Here is a 15,674-nt window from a genome sequence, read left to right as displayed (position 1 = left end):
TTTTGAGATGTGTAATTCCATGCATTCAACTGCATGAAAATGTATGTGTTTACTTTTCTGCCAAGTGGAACTACACAATACTGAACCCAGAAAAAGTTAATGAACCCAAACTCACAAAGCAATAACAAGCCACAGCACGATCCCATAAGTACCCCAGGATCCCCCACCACTAGAATCAGAGAATGAGCCTCCATTAACATTAAATCTAACAACTAAATACTTGTCTTTTTGCTTTGTGATTTCAAGACCCATAAAACTGACTAGGTCCATAAGTGAGTGGAATAATTCATATGACTGGTGCTATTTCTTACAGTTTGCATGACAATGACACAGTATGTAGATTAAAGAAATGTAATGCTTGGCCAGCTAAGGACCCTTCGTGATTACTGGGTCATGGAAATGGGATTCCATAATTCTCCCACACAATACTAACAACGTTAATAGAGTTAATAAAGCAACAGGAAATCAATATCAATACATTTTCCAATTGTAAAAATAGGGCTTACTTTTCTTTTTTGTACTGGAGAAAAGCTTAAGGTTTTGTTAGCAGGGTTAAGGCTCATTGCATGTGTCTGAAACAGAAAAATACCAGATATGCGCTATAATTGCTTATTTTCAATATAACATATCTTCTATTACATGGATGGACTACAAAAGATAACATCACTAAGCACAGTTTATAAGCATATTATACAGGATATGCATGGCTCTTGTGTACTGTACTATACAATATCCATGCCATGGACGTCCAACCTGTGACCACCCAGCTGTGAATATATTTAATAGGGCAATGAATACAAGAGAGCCAAGGGCTGCTTTTGGACCCAGGAGTACAGGAAGTCCAGTGGTGTCCTGACTGTTTCAGTATATGGTTCTGAAACATGCCATATCATCTTTCCAACAGCTGACAGATGCTCTACTGTGGGGCACAGTTACTTATAATTACACCACTGATGATTTACCTTTGATGATTTACAACCTGGTCATTAAACTGGCCATACACAGACAGATTTTAGCTGTTGATTTGGCCTCTTCACACTAATTTATTTACCTGTGTATGGGCCCTGCAAGATAGCTGGCAGAAAATTGGGCAGACATCTATCAGACTGGTTTAAAAATCCAGTTGGTATGAGAAGGTCTGATTGGCACCGATTGTTTTGCCCATCAGATCAGCATGATATTGGCCAGCACAAGGTGGCCATATTGGGCTCACTTGATGACCCTTTGAAATGAGTGGATCTTAAAGGGACCATAATACTCTTTTTCAAAACTGGTTTAATGAATAGAATCTGTGCTGAACATACATGTTGCTTATTGTTTTACGTAATGTAATTTTTTGCACTAAACAGGGCAACATTTGAAAATGAAACAAAAGTCACAGTCTGCTTCCTGGTCCCAATTAGCAAACAAACCAGCAGTCCACCGAGAAGTACTATAAGTAACTACTTTATAAATATACCGTTCTGCAATCTACACCCGGTAGACTAGTCTGATATCGTTTTTTCTCCCTTTGAAATGTTTTCTAAGTGATTTTTTTTGTTTGCAGCATACAGCTGCACAAAATCATAATCTAAAATACACTTGTCAGTTTATAGCAAAGTAGAAAAGACCTGCCTCCGAGAGCAGATCTGCAAATAACAGAGCTACTAACACTATTTTTTTAATAAATCAACCTCTGAACAAAGCATCTTTTATAAATAACAAGACTTTATTCAGCTGGAATGACTTTACAATGTATCTGGATAGTCACTGAAAAAAGATCGCACAGATGCAGAATGTGTTTAAGCACAAAGGTACCCTTAAAATCTGCAGAGGAATCTCTATCACTTCTAAAGTGTTAGGACTTTACATGCAAAGCAGAGGAATATTCTGTACTGTGCAGTAATAGCTTTATCATACATTCTAATCTGCTGGGCAGTTCACTTACAGAGCTGCACAAAAGAAGTAAGTTAAATGGTTAATTCAACACCCCATGTTAATAACAATTTAAAGAAAAAGCTGCCACAAACATACCATGTTTAAGACATCAGGAGTATTGCCATATCCTTCAGGTTGATTGTCGCTATCAGTATCATGTGCAGAAAAACTTTGAACAAGGTTTTCCCCATTGTCTGCAGCATCTTCACATAAAGGAGAAAATTATACCACATTATTATGTAAATACAAAACATTTCAACAAAGGTTTTGTTCTATTTCATATTCCTATGATTTATGTTTGTAAAATTCTATATATTCCCCTAGGGCAGGGATATCCGTACATTGTTGTACTTACATGCTAGAGGTCTAATCATATGACCATACACCCCTCTTTACAAGACAAACTTCACCCACAGCAGACCACCAATATTTGTTCAGACACTATATGGCAGAGATCCCCAACCTTTTATACCCGTGAGCCACGTTTAAATGGAAAAAGTGTTGGGGAGCAACACAGGCATGAAAAAGTTTCCTGGGGGTGCCAATAAGAGCTATGATTGGCTACTTAATAGCCCCTATGTGGACTGGCAGCCTACAGAAGGCTCTGTTTGGCATTATACTTGGTTTTTATGCAACCAAAACTTTCCTCCTTACCAGAAATTCAAAAATAAGCACCTGCTTTGAGGCCACTGGGGGCAACATCCAAGGGGTTGGGGAGCAACATGTTGCTCACGAGCCACTGGTTGGGGATCCCTGCTATATGGCTTGGTGGCACAGTGACTAGTATTGGTTGCTTACAGCAGCAGTGGGGTCCTGAGTTTGATTCTGAATTGCAGGGGAATGTGAGCACTACCTGCAAGTTTTGTATGTTTTCCCAGGTATTCTGGATTCCTCACACTCTCTAATAACATATGTGAAAGTTAATTGTCTCCTAATATAAACTGCTCCTAGTTTGTTATGATAAGGAACTTAGAAACTGGGGCAGTGAGCAATGACAACTGTAAAATATTAGGTAATATGTTAGTGCAGTATAAATAAAAACAATGGATTATACATAAATATGGGGAATACCTGCCATTTTTAAATAATTACTGGTAATGTATTTTGTAGGCAGAGTGCAATCCCAGGCCTATACATTATCTTCTCTCTTCTAGACCTCTAGCTGAGTTCAATACATGTTGCAACTCCAGTGCAATTGTGGGTCATCAAAATCACACCAGCAAGAAGCTATTTTGGACAGCCCTGCCCTATGGTATTTAAGGATATGTATTAAATGTGCTCGTTTATAATGCTGTTTGCAGCGACAACATGATAAAGTCTGCATTGCCTTAAGTCTAGCAAGTTGTTTTTCCACTGCAGTATTATGCTTATATCACACCAAACAATTTGTTTATCCACAAATGAAGCCTTGAAAAAGGAGATAATAATAAAATGAAGTTAGTATTGAAAAAGAAGATAACAATAATGGATGATGCAATGAAAGAAATTTCTCTTCAACATGTTTTAGAATATTAAATATGACATGGCACTAAAAACATGAATCTTACCAGGTTTAGAGTTTGGTGTTAGATCTTGTAAGTGGGTTTCTTTGTATGACCCGGAATTGGATTCACTCACTTGAAGTAACCGTGTAGGAACTGTTTTGCTTGAAGCAAGGAAGGAAGAGTTAAGGGAATGATTTCTCAAAGGTGGTAACGTTCTATTTAAGCCACGAAATTGTTCAGGTGATGTCTCCTAAGAAGAAAAAAAAAAGTAAATCTCATAAATTTCTCCTGCATTTAAGATAACTCAGATTAACTGCAGTTCTTAAAGTTAAAGGCATAATAGTATCTAGTTCAGAGGAAAATGCTTTTGTGCTTAAGACATTATTTTACAGTATATCAGGCTAATAAAGCAAAGACTGTCAGGAAGAGCAATTCCATATGTCTGTATAATTCTATTGCAGAAGATGAAGTGTACTGGAACAAGCTTTGTAAAATAAAAAAAAAAAGTCTTATTGAAAAATGGCCATACTAGTTGCCTGTTGCAATGCCTGATAGAGTGTATACTATGCAAATTCTTCTAACTGGAGACCTTAGGGGAATTCATCCCTGAAACTCTAGCAGTACATGAAGGGCTTTAAAGACTTGTCTCACCAACAGGTTTTATATCCTTGTAGAAAAATAAATACAAGTTATTCTGGGAACTAATCCCAAAAAGCTCCAAGAAAATACCATTTACATGGGTTTATTCTACAGGCTAAAGCTCACCAACTGGGTTTTCAAAGCAACAGCCAGATAATAGCTGATTATATTCCCAACTACAGACCAGTTTTCCTTTCTTGGGGCTTATCAGTTTAGTGCAGGCATTTCTTATAAGCTTACGAAGAGCCAGAAGTGTGTATGTGGCTTTACTAAGCTGATCAGAAAACCCTGCACTACACTAATGTAGCCCAAGAAGGAAAAAAACGCTCTGTAGTTGGGAATCTGTTCAGCTACTAAGTTGAGCTTTCATTTAGCCTTTCTATTGTCAACAACCATTACCATGTATTTAGTCTTAATGTAAGAAACAAAACTTGCGAATCAATTTTCTTACCTTCTCTCTTCTTCGAAGGCGTGCAGAATGAGATCTCTGTAATGATGTAGACATTTCGCTATCACCATTCAAAGAAGGGACTACCAAAAGATTTTCCTTTAGCTCATCATTAATGATCACCTCTGATTCCTGAGGCCTTGGAGTTGCAAAGACCAGCATATGGCATCCACCACAGGCCACCTAAAATTGCAGATATAACCTAAGATATTAAAGGACAACTAAACAGTCAATTATTTACAGTACATACTCCTACTTGTCAAATTCATTACCCCCCCCCCCCCCTTTGCCCAAAACCTAGCTGTTCCCCTGGTAGCCCTGTTTCTGACAGACATATTTGGCATGGTCACTGTACAAGGTTGGATGGTAGTGATCAGCGAGTAGGTGCATATTTACTGGAACCTGACCCTTGCTCCTGGTTACTAATAACCGTTTTCCAATCTGAGAATGGAAGTAAAGAGGCCAAACATCACTGCGCAGCTCTGCAATTTGGGAGGTACTACAAGGGGGAAGTGTTAAGTTGGGGAATATTGGGGTGATATCCAAAAAACACTTGAGGGGGTGATCACAATCTTTGCATTTCTCTGATTTTCCCAATATTGGGGTGATCCCATGCCATATTGGAAAAACAAGGTTATATTACAAAAAACAAACTTAATTCTGTTTAGATACTGGGAGTTATTAAGACACAATAAATAGATGGATGATGACAGAATAATTGCATTTTGCATTTACATCCTGTTTTCTTACTACTTTGAAATACATTTCTCTGCAAAATAAGAAGGGCAAAGGAAGTTGAAATCATCTCTCCAGGTGTGGGAAAATCTATGCAATTCCTTAAACAGCATATCTAACATGAAAGGTTCAATTAATCCAGGGCCATGTAGCCCACTAACTATGCTTTAGCTGGGAGAGGAGTTTGGCTGCTACAAATCTGAAAATTATGCTTTAGTATACCCAAAACAAGAGGAATGCCCTGTGTCTTACAACTTTGAGGGTTTATGTAAAAAAAAAAGCATTAAGAGCAACTAATCAGCAGGTAGAAATTTCTGGTCACTATTTTAAAAGCAGACATTTTATTGGTTGCTATGGGTTACTGCTCCTGGGCAAACTTAGCATCATTTATTACATATGGGGGTTAGGCTTTACACACCAGCGCTAAACGTTACCCAAGACTGTATTGTTCTCTTTCTGTTTGTTTCAAAGTATAAACATAAATTGTGACACCAACAAACACAATCAATTGCTGTGCTAACACACTACACACACCACACAGAGATTTTTTTGCACATGGAATCTAAAAATATAATAACATGGTACACTGCACAAAGAAAATAATTCCTTTGGCCACTCTGCAGGACAGCTGGGTGCTTTATCTGACTGAGCAGCAGCATAAGGTGAATAAATGACCTTTTAGAAAAGATTATTACGCTTTGCAATAGCTGAACTGAAGCAGAAACACTACTGGGCTCAGTGGATCATTACAGTAATCCATAGCACAATAAAGGGTTGACTGCGGAAATGTGCGTATAAGTGTGCACTGGTGTCTGTGTAATGATGTGCATCTAAGTGTAGCTCTAAGAATTACAAGGTTACACAGAGTTTATGTCTGAGCACAAAGAGCTGGAAAATAATGGAGATGAATTGGATCCTGCAAATATGTGTTACCGTAATTTGCCTTAAAGGGAAAATGAAGAATATAAAGCACAACAATTATTTAAAGAAGAGTAAGACTGCCAATTCTGTGGTGTCTGTGCCACACCTTACAATAATGTAGCAAAAGGATTCAGTAAGCACAGTCACAGGGCTTAGCACAAAACAGGTAGTGTGCCTTGACTGATTCAATAAATATTTACTGTTTGAATGACTGCAGCTGCACTGACTGAATACCTGCCATTATAAAAACTGCACCATGCTACAGTGGATGTTTTACAAATAGTCTTCATTATTGTTTCTTATCGCTTAGTTGCTGGTAGCTTAGTATTGCTATTTATCTGAAATACTGTACTTGGTTTAGATTGTGTATTGTATACATTTGTTTTGTCAGGCTGTCAGATCCCAACCTTTTTGGAGGCTTTTCACCTCCACAGCATTCCTTGAAGTGTCATAATTCCCTTTCAAAAAGTCAGGGGGACAAGGCCAAAAGGTGGAGAGAACTAGGCAGCTTCCAAAAGCTGCCTATAGCTTGATCAGATAGAAAGTGAAGGAACTAGAATGTCTCAAATGTTAGGCACCCCCCCAGCTATTATAACAGTATACCTAATCCCCAGGGCTAGCGTTCTTGTTAGTAGAAAACTGTGCCGGCCTGGGGTACTTCTCAGTGAGTGCCACAAAGTAACCTTTTTTCTGCCATCTTCACACAGGTGTGCAAGCGCAATAGAGATGAAATATTTTTAACATAAATGCAACGCATGCGTCGGTCAGGGGCCATTGAAAAAAGAAATAGCAGAAAAAGAGAATCACTTTGTTGTGCTTACTCAGAAGTACCCAGGACCAGTGTAGTTTCTGCTGGAGGGCCCCTTACATTTGGTGTCCCCAAGTCCATTGTGCTACTTCCTGTAGTAAGCAAAAAATGAAGGAGGGAAGTTTTAGTTTAGTGTCACTTTAAGGAATGCAGTTTTCCGAGTTAACACAAACAAACCACTGCTAGAAAGGATTTGCTCAGTTTTGTGCCAGGCAATCTTGGCTAAGAAGTCACAGTAATCATGAAATAGAAAGTGTTTGGATGAATTAAATATTCATGGCACCCGGAGGAAAACTCAAGTTATTGGGCAAAGGATATGTATAATGGTCTATGTTTTCTAAGAAATGTGTGTTTACTATACAATACTGGAATTTACTTTCACATTTAATAAGTTTCATCTTTATTTATTCTTCTGGGCTTTTTTTAAACCATTTAATATGACTATTAGATAAACTGTTATGTATAAAAACTAGAAAACATCACATTTAGAACACACTGAAATGTTTATAATTGTCTTTTTTCCAACTATTAAATACTATTAAAGCACAAAAATCATATATAAAACTATAAAGCATCCTTCAGAAGAAAACCATGCCTCCTCTGTAGCAGTCAACACATTTAATCTGACTGAGTACAGAGGTAGGAATAGTACCTGTTAGGATATAATAATGTGAAAATTATAATAATATGAAAATTATGTACAAAAATGAAATTTTTAAGTACATATGCAAACTAGATGTATAATGTAGGACAATTCTTCACTGATGCCTTTTTCTACCGTGTCTGAGGAAATATTTAGATAGAGTGGGAAACAAAGGACAATTATAGATAATATTATATTTATATAAAGTATAAAAAAAAATCTGATACCAATATGGGTATTTCCACCCTAACTTTACCACATTCTTCTTTTGGGCACATGATGATAAGAAAAGGAAGTAATTACCGACTGCACTGTAAACTTCAGGAAATTTGAACACAGGATAGGTACAAACTGATTGGTAAAATTCTCCTCCCCCAATCCAAGTTTGCCATGTCGCCCATCTCCAAATGTATAGAGAAGTCCCTTTTCTAAAATACAAAAACAACAAAGACTTTACTACATCTTTAGGGACAAACACAAAAATGCCTGAAACCCCAAAGTAATAACTTAATAACACAGTCACCATTATTAATTTACTGAGCAACATTGAAAAAAGAGATGAAAAATAACTTTCAAATGCAAATCTGAATACATTAATAACATTAATTGGTAACTGCAGCCAAACATATCTTCACATGATGTTTTTTTCCCCCTGGGCCAGTGCATTTTATGTCTAAAAGTAGGACTGACCTGGGGCTTGCCTAATCATCTACGTAAAAGAATATGGAGACGTTCAGTGACCACATTCGAGTCATGCAATGTAACTCCAAGGTGTTACGTGAACAGTCTAAATTTCAACAAAGCTTACATCATCCCTTAGAATGTGTTTTGAACAAATTACTGTTAACGATTAGTATCTGTAGGTAGGTAACCTGTGGCCTCATGCAATACAGCTTAAAATTCTTATGAGGGTTTTCCAGCCTATAGCATTCTGGTAGTAGCTGCGCTAATTGTAATGACTAGGTGGGTTCAGTGTATTCATGCCTTAAAGTAGGTGGGTTTATTTAATATTAAAACTGACGAATTAAACGATCCCCTTTAAAGTTGTTGAGTTTAAGTGATTAAGAAAGGAGCAATTTCCACACAATTCTCACCTGTAATTATGGCTGTGTGATTTTCTCCACAAGTAACATATCGGATTTTCTTTTTTGTCAATGCATCTACTGCTTTTGGTATGTGGGTCTCAAAAATAAATGTGCCATGCCCAAGTTGCCCAAACTGCCCAAGGCCAAAGGTGTATACTTCTTTTTCTAGAGAGAAAAACAACAATATAAATTATTATACTGTTAAGAAGAGTATTAGTGAAGTTGGGCACCAATGTTGGTGACCTACTGCATCCACAGTATAGTTTCCTGGGAGGTGTGGATATAGTATACTCATTACAGCTCTACAAAGCATATGGCATACACCCATGAATGATACTGATCATAACATTTTCTTTTTACTCATCATATTTTCATTTTTTAAAACTTTTTTCAAGGAATAATAAAAACCATGGTAGTCTGGAAGTTGCAATATCGAAATTGTTGTTTTAATTAAAGCAGCAGAACACCTTCTACTATATGGAGTTGGTGGTTAGCAGCAGCAACACCCTTATGAACAGTTAATACCCACTGCAAACTACAAGTGAGGATTAAAGGACAAGGAAAGTCATATTCACTAGGTGGTACCCAGTGAATATAATCCTCAGACCCAGGGCTGGTGCTCCTCTTCACTGAAAAATTAATCATCACTTTGAAGAATTTCCCAGGTGTCCAGCAGTCAGTTTTGTGAACATAGGATCAGCGCATTAACATTAAAGTAAAATGCCCAATTGCACATGGCTGCACATGCGTTGGACCTGGATTTTCAAAGGAACCCATGGGAAAATGTTCAAACATGGGAAAGCACCCATAGAAGATGCTCTGGGCCAGTGTTTTTCACATAAAGAAATGGACCACGAAGCAAAACACAATCTCAGTTCTACTAAACTACAATACATATTACAGCAAAAGCTAGTATGGATAATGAATGATATAAAGCACTATCCACTTGTCAATCTTATTTATTTCTAGATATTCAGTATCTCACTTGTTGTATTTGAGTTTACCACTTCTAAATGGGTACTAATCTAAGACCGCCACTTGTTTAGCAGCATTCTCGAAAAGTAGAGGAAAGGCACAAAACTTTCCTGTTTGCCTAAAATACTGAAACACAGCTATGATTTTGTGTCATTTAAAAGCGATTATATAACTTTTTGTCCAGACTTTAAATTAACTTTTTAACAGAAAACCACTTAGCCAGCTCTAAAGTAATTTCTAATCTTATAAAATCCAAATAAAGGTCCATTTTTTCTCTACCATCCTTTATGTACTCCACTGGACAAAGCATGCCCTGCTGTGTGAAATCACTATATTAGAAAGCCAATTTGAAGGTCAATTTAGTTATAAAAGAACTTGATTGATGCTAATGCCGCTCACCACAGGCTTCTAAATCCTCTTGATGACTTGCAATATGCTTGTCACATGAATACAGGAAATAATACTTCAAATACTGTTCAGTTTTAAAAATTTAAGTATTTTTTTGGTACAGTATTGGCATATGACTTAAGCATTACTCTGGAACAATTATGGTACACCCATGGGGAAAATTATTAAAAATAGTTTTAAATCGCAACCTGTCTGGCTTTTCCCTTTTATCAGGCTAGTAACCCCCAATAGTTCAGATGGCACACATATGGAAGGGAAAAATGTGACTGGCATAAACCTGACAGAATCACCAAATTTAGTAAAATAGATATTTTTTTTGGTGGCTGATCATTAACACATACAACTCCAATTGTTGGCTGATGTGCCTATAGTGGTGCTTAAATGCTATTTTGCTAGCATTTGCGAGCCAGCTTCAAATCAAATAAGCTACCTTGGTTTGACATGAACAAATGTAGCCAATTCGATAGAAACTGGTCACATTAACCATGTAGAGAGGTGTAAGTGGTCATACACTGAGAAATAAGCTAATTTTTAGAGGTTGGCAGTCATGTGGATCTTTCCCCGTTAGCAGGGGCGGGCTGAGCGGGCCGGGTGCCCTATTTCATTGCCTCCACCGCGTAATGACAAGTGGCGGGGGCAATGAAAACGGAGCACAGACTAGGGGGAGGCAAGAGAGGCGCCCCCCAATCGTTGTGCCCTAGGCAGCTGCCTCTTCTGCCTACCCCTAGTTCCGGGCCAGTCCGTTATGCCCAACTTGAGGTCCAAACTATTAAATCCCATTGACGGGATGTAGGCCATTGGGATGACGGCAGCATTAATAAGTTGATAGGTTCTTTGCCCCAATGGGGCAATTTTTTAAATCTGCCCAATTAACATCTGGCCGACTGTTTGCCAGATATTGGTCGGGTAGGCTCATTTGAGGGTCTGATACACGGGCCTATAAGCTGCTGAGATACAATACTGCATATTGTCTGAAATGGGTTTCTACTCCAGAACAAACTTATATTTGATTTGTGTATTGCTTCCTTAGTAGCAAGCAACTTTTATATATTCAAAATTAATTCCATTAATTAACAGAAATATAACATAAAAACCAGGTATAATGCAAAAAAGAGCCTTCTGTAGGCTGCCATTCACATAGGGGCTATTAAGTAGCAAATTATAGCTCATATGCTTCAAATCCCCAAATTCCCTGCACGCATGATGTCAATAAGGAAAAGAACATCACAGAGCAATGCATTGTGGGTTATGTAGTTCCTGCATGCTGTCTGTTAGCTGGGGAGTTGTTACAATTTGTAAGATCAATGTTTTAGTCCCTCCTCCCCTGCCAGGATTTCAAATGATGCAGAAAGAGAAGAACGGTTTTGCAGCTGGATTTCAGCATATAAAAATGACGTTTATTCATACTTTTTGAAGGAACATATTACAGTGATAGGTATATAATGGTTTTCTGTGTTGTGTGGGCCCTTTAACAAATTTTGATTTGGAAGCCAGAGTTCCCCTTAATAAGGATGAGATTTGGGGTAAAGACATATTTGCTATACTAGATATTCTTGAAACTATAATTAAATGAATAATAAAAATACCTATGAATACTGCCTATTAATTTGTAATGGTTGCTTTTCCAGACTGTACTGCAGCCTTCAGCACTTTGCACTGTAGGATACCAGCTAATCAGGAGCTTGCTGGACCTAACAGAGAATTGCCGTTTTAGCTTACCCTGTGAAGGCATGAGTTGTGATTGACTACCCAATTCCCCCACAAGGGGGTTACTATTGGATAGTTGCCACTCATTTATAACAAACAATGGACAAAAGAAAATCTAGGACAAAGTTGCAACTAGAAAGTTAAATCATGTGCCATGTATTATTTATAAAATGACTACATGATGGAGGTGCTATAAAACTACATGATGGAGGGGCTTTTAAAAAAAAATGTCCCTTGAAACTATGGATCAACTAGTAGTTAGGCAGGTTATATATAGGCATTATGGTTGAACTTGATGGACGTATATGTCTTTTTTCAACCCAACTTACTATGTTACTATGTTACTATGGACCACCACGGCATTCAAACCCCCCATGCCATACTGTAGCCTTAAAAATGTACTCTAAATAATCTACCTACCAGTGGAGGCAGGGTTTGCGTAAGCTGCATAACACAACACTTGTTTTGGAAATAAAAATGGTCATAAACAGTGTCAAGTGCAATTTGTGGTTCTCTACACACATATAAGATTAAGGCCTCTCTTGCTGTAAAGAATTTTCTCATTTGCAGATCCTGGGTGTGAAAATATAAATGAACGTATACCTGTATAAGCTTCTCTGGGCTTTTGTTGTTACTGGGCTTAGTAACATCAGCAAACTGTAATACAAAAGTACCCTCTACAGGAAACAAGTATTATTACATGCAGTAATGCATGCAGTGCTGGCCCAAATGAGTCTAATGATTAATATATTAGGCATGAGTGCCATCTAGTGTACTTGTACAATACCAGGTAAAACACGTTCAACTTTTAATTACACACAGGTGAGCTAGTTAATTAAAAAAAATTAACCTTCAAGGAAGGTTCAAGGAAGGAAGATAACATTAAGAAAAAAAAAATAATTGCCATTTTAGTTTATTTCTTTAGTGCTTACATGTAATGCAAAGGATATTCACATCAGACCTTTTTCCAATGGAGTGTTCAGACACTGGAAGTAGCCTAAGAAAACCCACCCAAACACCAGGACAACATACAATCTATACAAGGTTGCCATACACGAGGCCACCTAAATCAGTGGATCTCATCCTGATATGCCAGGTGGGTGAAATCGGGTCAAATGGTCGAATTACAATGGCGGGCATGGGCACTGTCAGACTGAGGACTGCATCAATGAGCTGATGCAGTCCCGATCTGACGGGAAAATCCAACCTGCCTTACCAAAGTATGCTCAATTTTAGGTCAGCTGAAATCTGCCCATGTATGGCCAAATTAAGCTGAATTCAGACAGAATTAGTTATACAATGTATTAATTAAATTATATGTATTGCACTTCATTACTCACAATAATGTAAAGTCTTGCATAAAAAAGGGCTTTATCTCAAGCATTTACAACCATAATTTTGCTTCTTAATAGACCCCTGGTAAGGTCTCACGTTATGCAATGCAGTCCTTAAAGGAGAAATAAACCATAAAAATGAATATGACCGAAAACAAATATGTCTGGAAATGCAATATTTTATTTAATAAACTTATAGCACTAGCCTAAAGGTTTAGCATCTCTATAGTAATAATGATCTAGGGCTTCAAAAGCTGCTATTAAGAAGTTAAGCTTAGGGGTTGTTGCAAATTAAGTTTGTTTAATGTCATTTAAGCTGATGCTACAATGCTAGTTATTTAGTTCTGATGCTAACGGCACATGTTTCAGAACTGCCATGCACTGATAATCTAAATTATTTACTATTTAGCCTTGCATTGTGACATTTATATTCTATATATACAATATAGTGTGAGTAGGTATAAAAGCAGGTATAGGCAGATAGATAGGTGCCTTTTAATTACCATGTTGCACAGCGGAAGTGGTTGTCAAAATGTCCAGTGTGCCACATGTCTGCTAAACCCCTTTACATTAAATCACAACACCTTCTGGTTTATCATAAGGTAGCAGAATATAACTTATGTGAAATGTAGACTAAGGGGCTGATTTACTTACCCACGAACGGGTCGAATGGAGTCCGATTGCGTTTTTTTCGTAATGATCGGTACTTTGCGATTTTTTCGTATGTTTTGCGATTTTTTCGGATTCTTTACGAATTTTTCGGATCCAATACGATTTTTGCGTAAAAACGCGAGTTTTCCTATCCATTACGAAAGTTGCGTAAAAAGTTGCGCATTTTGCGTAGCGTTAAAACTTACGCGAAAAGTTGCGCATTTTTCGTAGCGTTAAGTTTTAACGCTACGAAAAATGTGCAACTTTTCACGTAAGTTTTAACGCTACGCAAAATGCGCAACTTTTTACGCAACTTTCGTAATGGATACGAAAAACTCGCGTTTTTACGCAAAAATCTTATTGGATCCGAAAAATTCGTACAGAATCCGAAAAAATCGCAAAACATACGAAAAAGTCGCAAAATATTCGTTTTCAAGTCGGAACTTTTCCAATTCGGGTCGGATTCGTGGGTTAGTAAATCAGCCCCTAAGTAAAAATACATTCACACTATACCACACTTTCTACAAACGTTCCAGAGAAAAAACATTGTCTTTAAGCAAATATGAGGCACTGTCATTACTTTGGTTTTGCTGGAACTTTAGATAATATCCTCCTCAACAGAGTAATTGTACTTTACAGCAGCTCTAGACTGAAACTGGAAAATGAGCACCACTTACTGATACTGCTATCTTTCAGTTTTTTTTGACTGTGAACTATATGTGATGTAGTCCAAGCTTTTATAGTGATCAAGTTGGACTACTACTAACTGTGACTTTTAATACGAGATGTTTCTTTTACTTATATTATAGCTTTTGTTTAATTGAACACCTCAGGATTAAACAAATCACTAGACCAATCCATCGTACTGAAGATAAGATAAAAAATATTAGATGCTTAACAGATTTAAAGAAACTGCAAAAAGTAATATTATAATTACATACCTGTTACCGCTATAGTGTGCTCCCCACCACAGGAGACCATTGTCACTTTTCCAGACAGTCCTAAAACACGTTGAGGTTTTTTATGTTTTTTTATCTTATCAGGGGGAAGACCAAGTTTTCCATTTTCAGGTTCTCCAAAAGTATATAATTCCCCATCTTCTACAAAATGGCAACAAACAAGTCACAGTTAGAAAAACCAGCCGTGTCAAATACTAAGAGAAAGGTAGCATACTTTTCAGACTATGGGGCACATTTACTAATCCACGAACGTCCGAAAAGCGTCCAAATGCATTTTTTTCGTAATGATCAGTATTTTGCGATTTTTTCGGAAATTGTCCCAACTTTTTCGTAGCCGTTCCGACTTTTTTGCAAATTGTCACGACTTTTTCGTAGCATTACGACTTGCGCGAATTGTTGCGACTTTTTTGTAGCCATCGCGCCGAGTACGAAAGTTTCGGATTCATTCAAGCTTCGGTATCGTGACTTTCCTTGGGCCAGGTTGGAGCTGCAGAGTGCCATTGAGTCCTATGGGAGGCTTCCAAAATCATGCTAAGTCTGAAAGTTTTGCCCGCAGTTTACGAGCACTCAATACGAAAAAGTCGCAACAAGATACGAGCAAGTCGTAGCGGCTACGAAAAAGTCGCAACAATTCGCGCAAGTCGTAACGGCTACGAAAAAGTCGCAAAAAATACAAAAAAGTCACAAAATGTTCGTTTTCCAATCGGAATTTTTCCCATTCGGATTCGTGGGTTAGTAAATCAGCCCCTATGTGTAAGGTAAACGGCACTACTCCTTAAGAACTACAATGGCATAAAACTTTCATGGGCCTAAACAAACAGAGAACTTTTGGTAAATTGGATTAAAAATTGGCCAAATTATCTGTGTATGTGTGCACGACAGCTTTAAACTGCCAATGATAAACTTAAGATCATAAAAAAATAACAAATAACATTGGTGGTAGAAAAGGCTGAATCTTTT

General features: G+C 37.5%; 1 protein-coding gene across 1 annotated transcript in view; it reads right to left on the bottom strand.

The window, feature by feature from the left end:
- rpgr (retinitis pigmentosa GTPase regulator) overlaps positions 1-15,674 on the bottom strand; it is a 29,216-nt gene that overhangs the window by 3,874 nt on the left and 9,668 nt on the right. The window contains exons 7-13 of the mRNA XM_031896209.1: positions 14,697-14,855; positions 8,690-8,845; positions 7,899-8,023; positions 4,492-4,671; positions 3,465-3,651; positions 2,014-2,120; positions 507-572 (exon numbers count right to left, since the gene is read on the bottom strand). Of these exons, the coding sequence (XP_031752069.1) occupies positions 507-572; positions 2,014-2,120; positions 3,465-3,651; positions 4,492-4,671; positions 7,899-8,023; positions 8,690-8,845; positions 14,697-14,855 (980 nt within the window). The remainder of the gene's footprint in view (positions 1-506; positions 573-2,013; positions 2,121-3,464; positions 3,652-4,491; positions 4,672-7,898; positions 8,024-8,689; positions 8,846-14,696; positions 14,856-15,674) is intronic.

Source organism: Xenopus tropicalis, chromosome 2 (assembly GCF_000004195.4).
Source record: "Xenopus tropicalis strain Nigerian chromosome 2, UCB_Xtro_10.0, whole genome shotgun sequence".
Taxonomy (NCBI): Eukaryota; Metazoa; Chordata; class Amphibia; order Anura; family Pipidae; genus Xenopus; species Xenopus tropicalis.
This window is presented reverse-complemented; position numbering and strand designations above follow the sequence as displayed.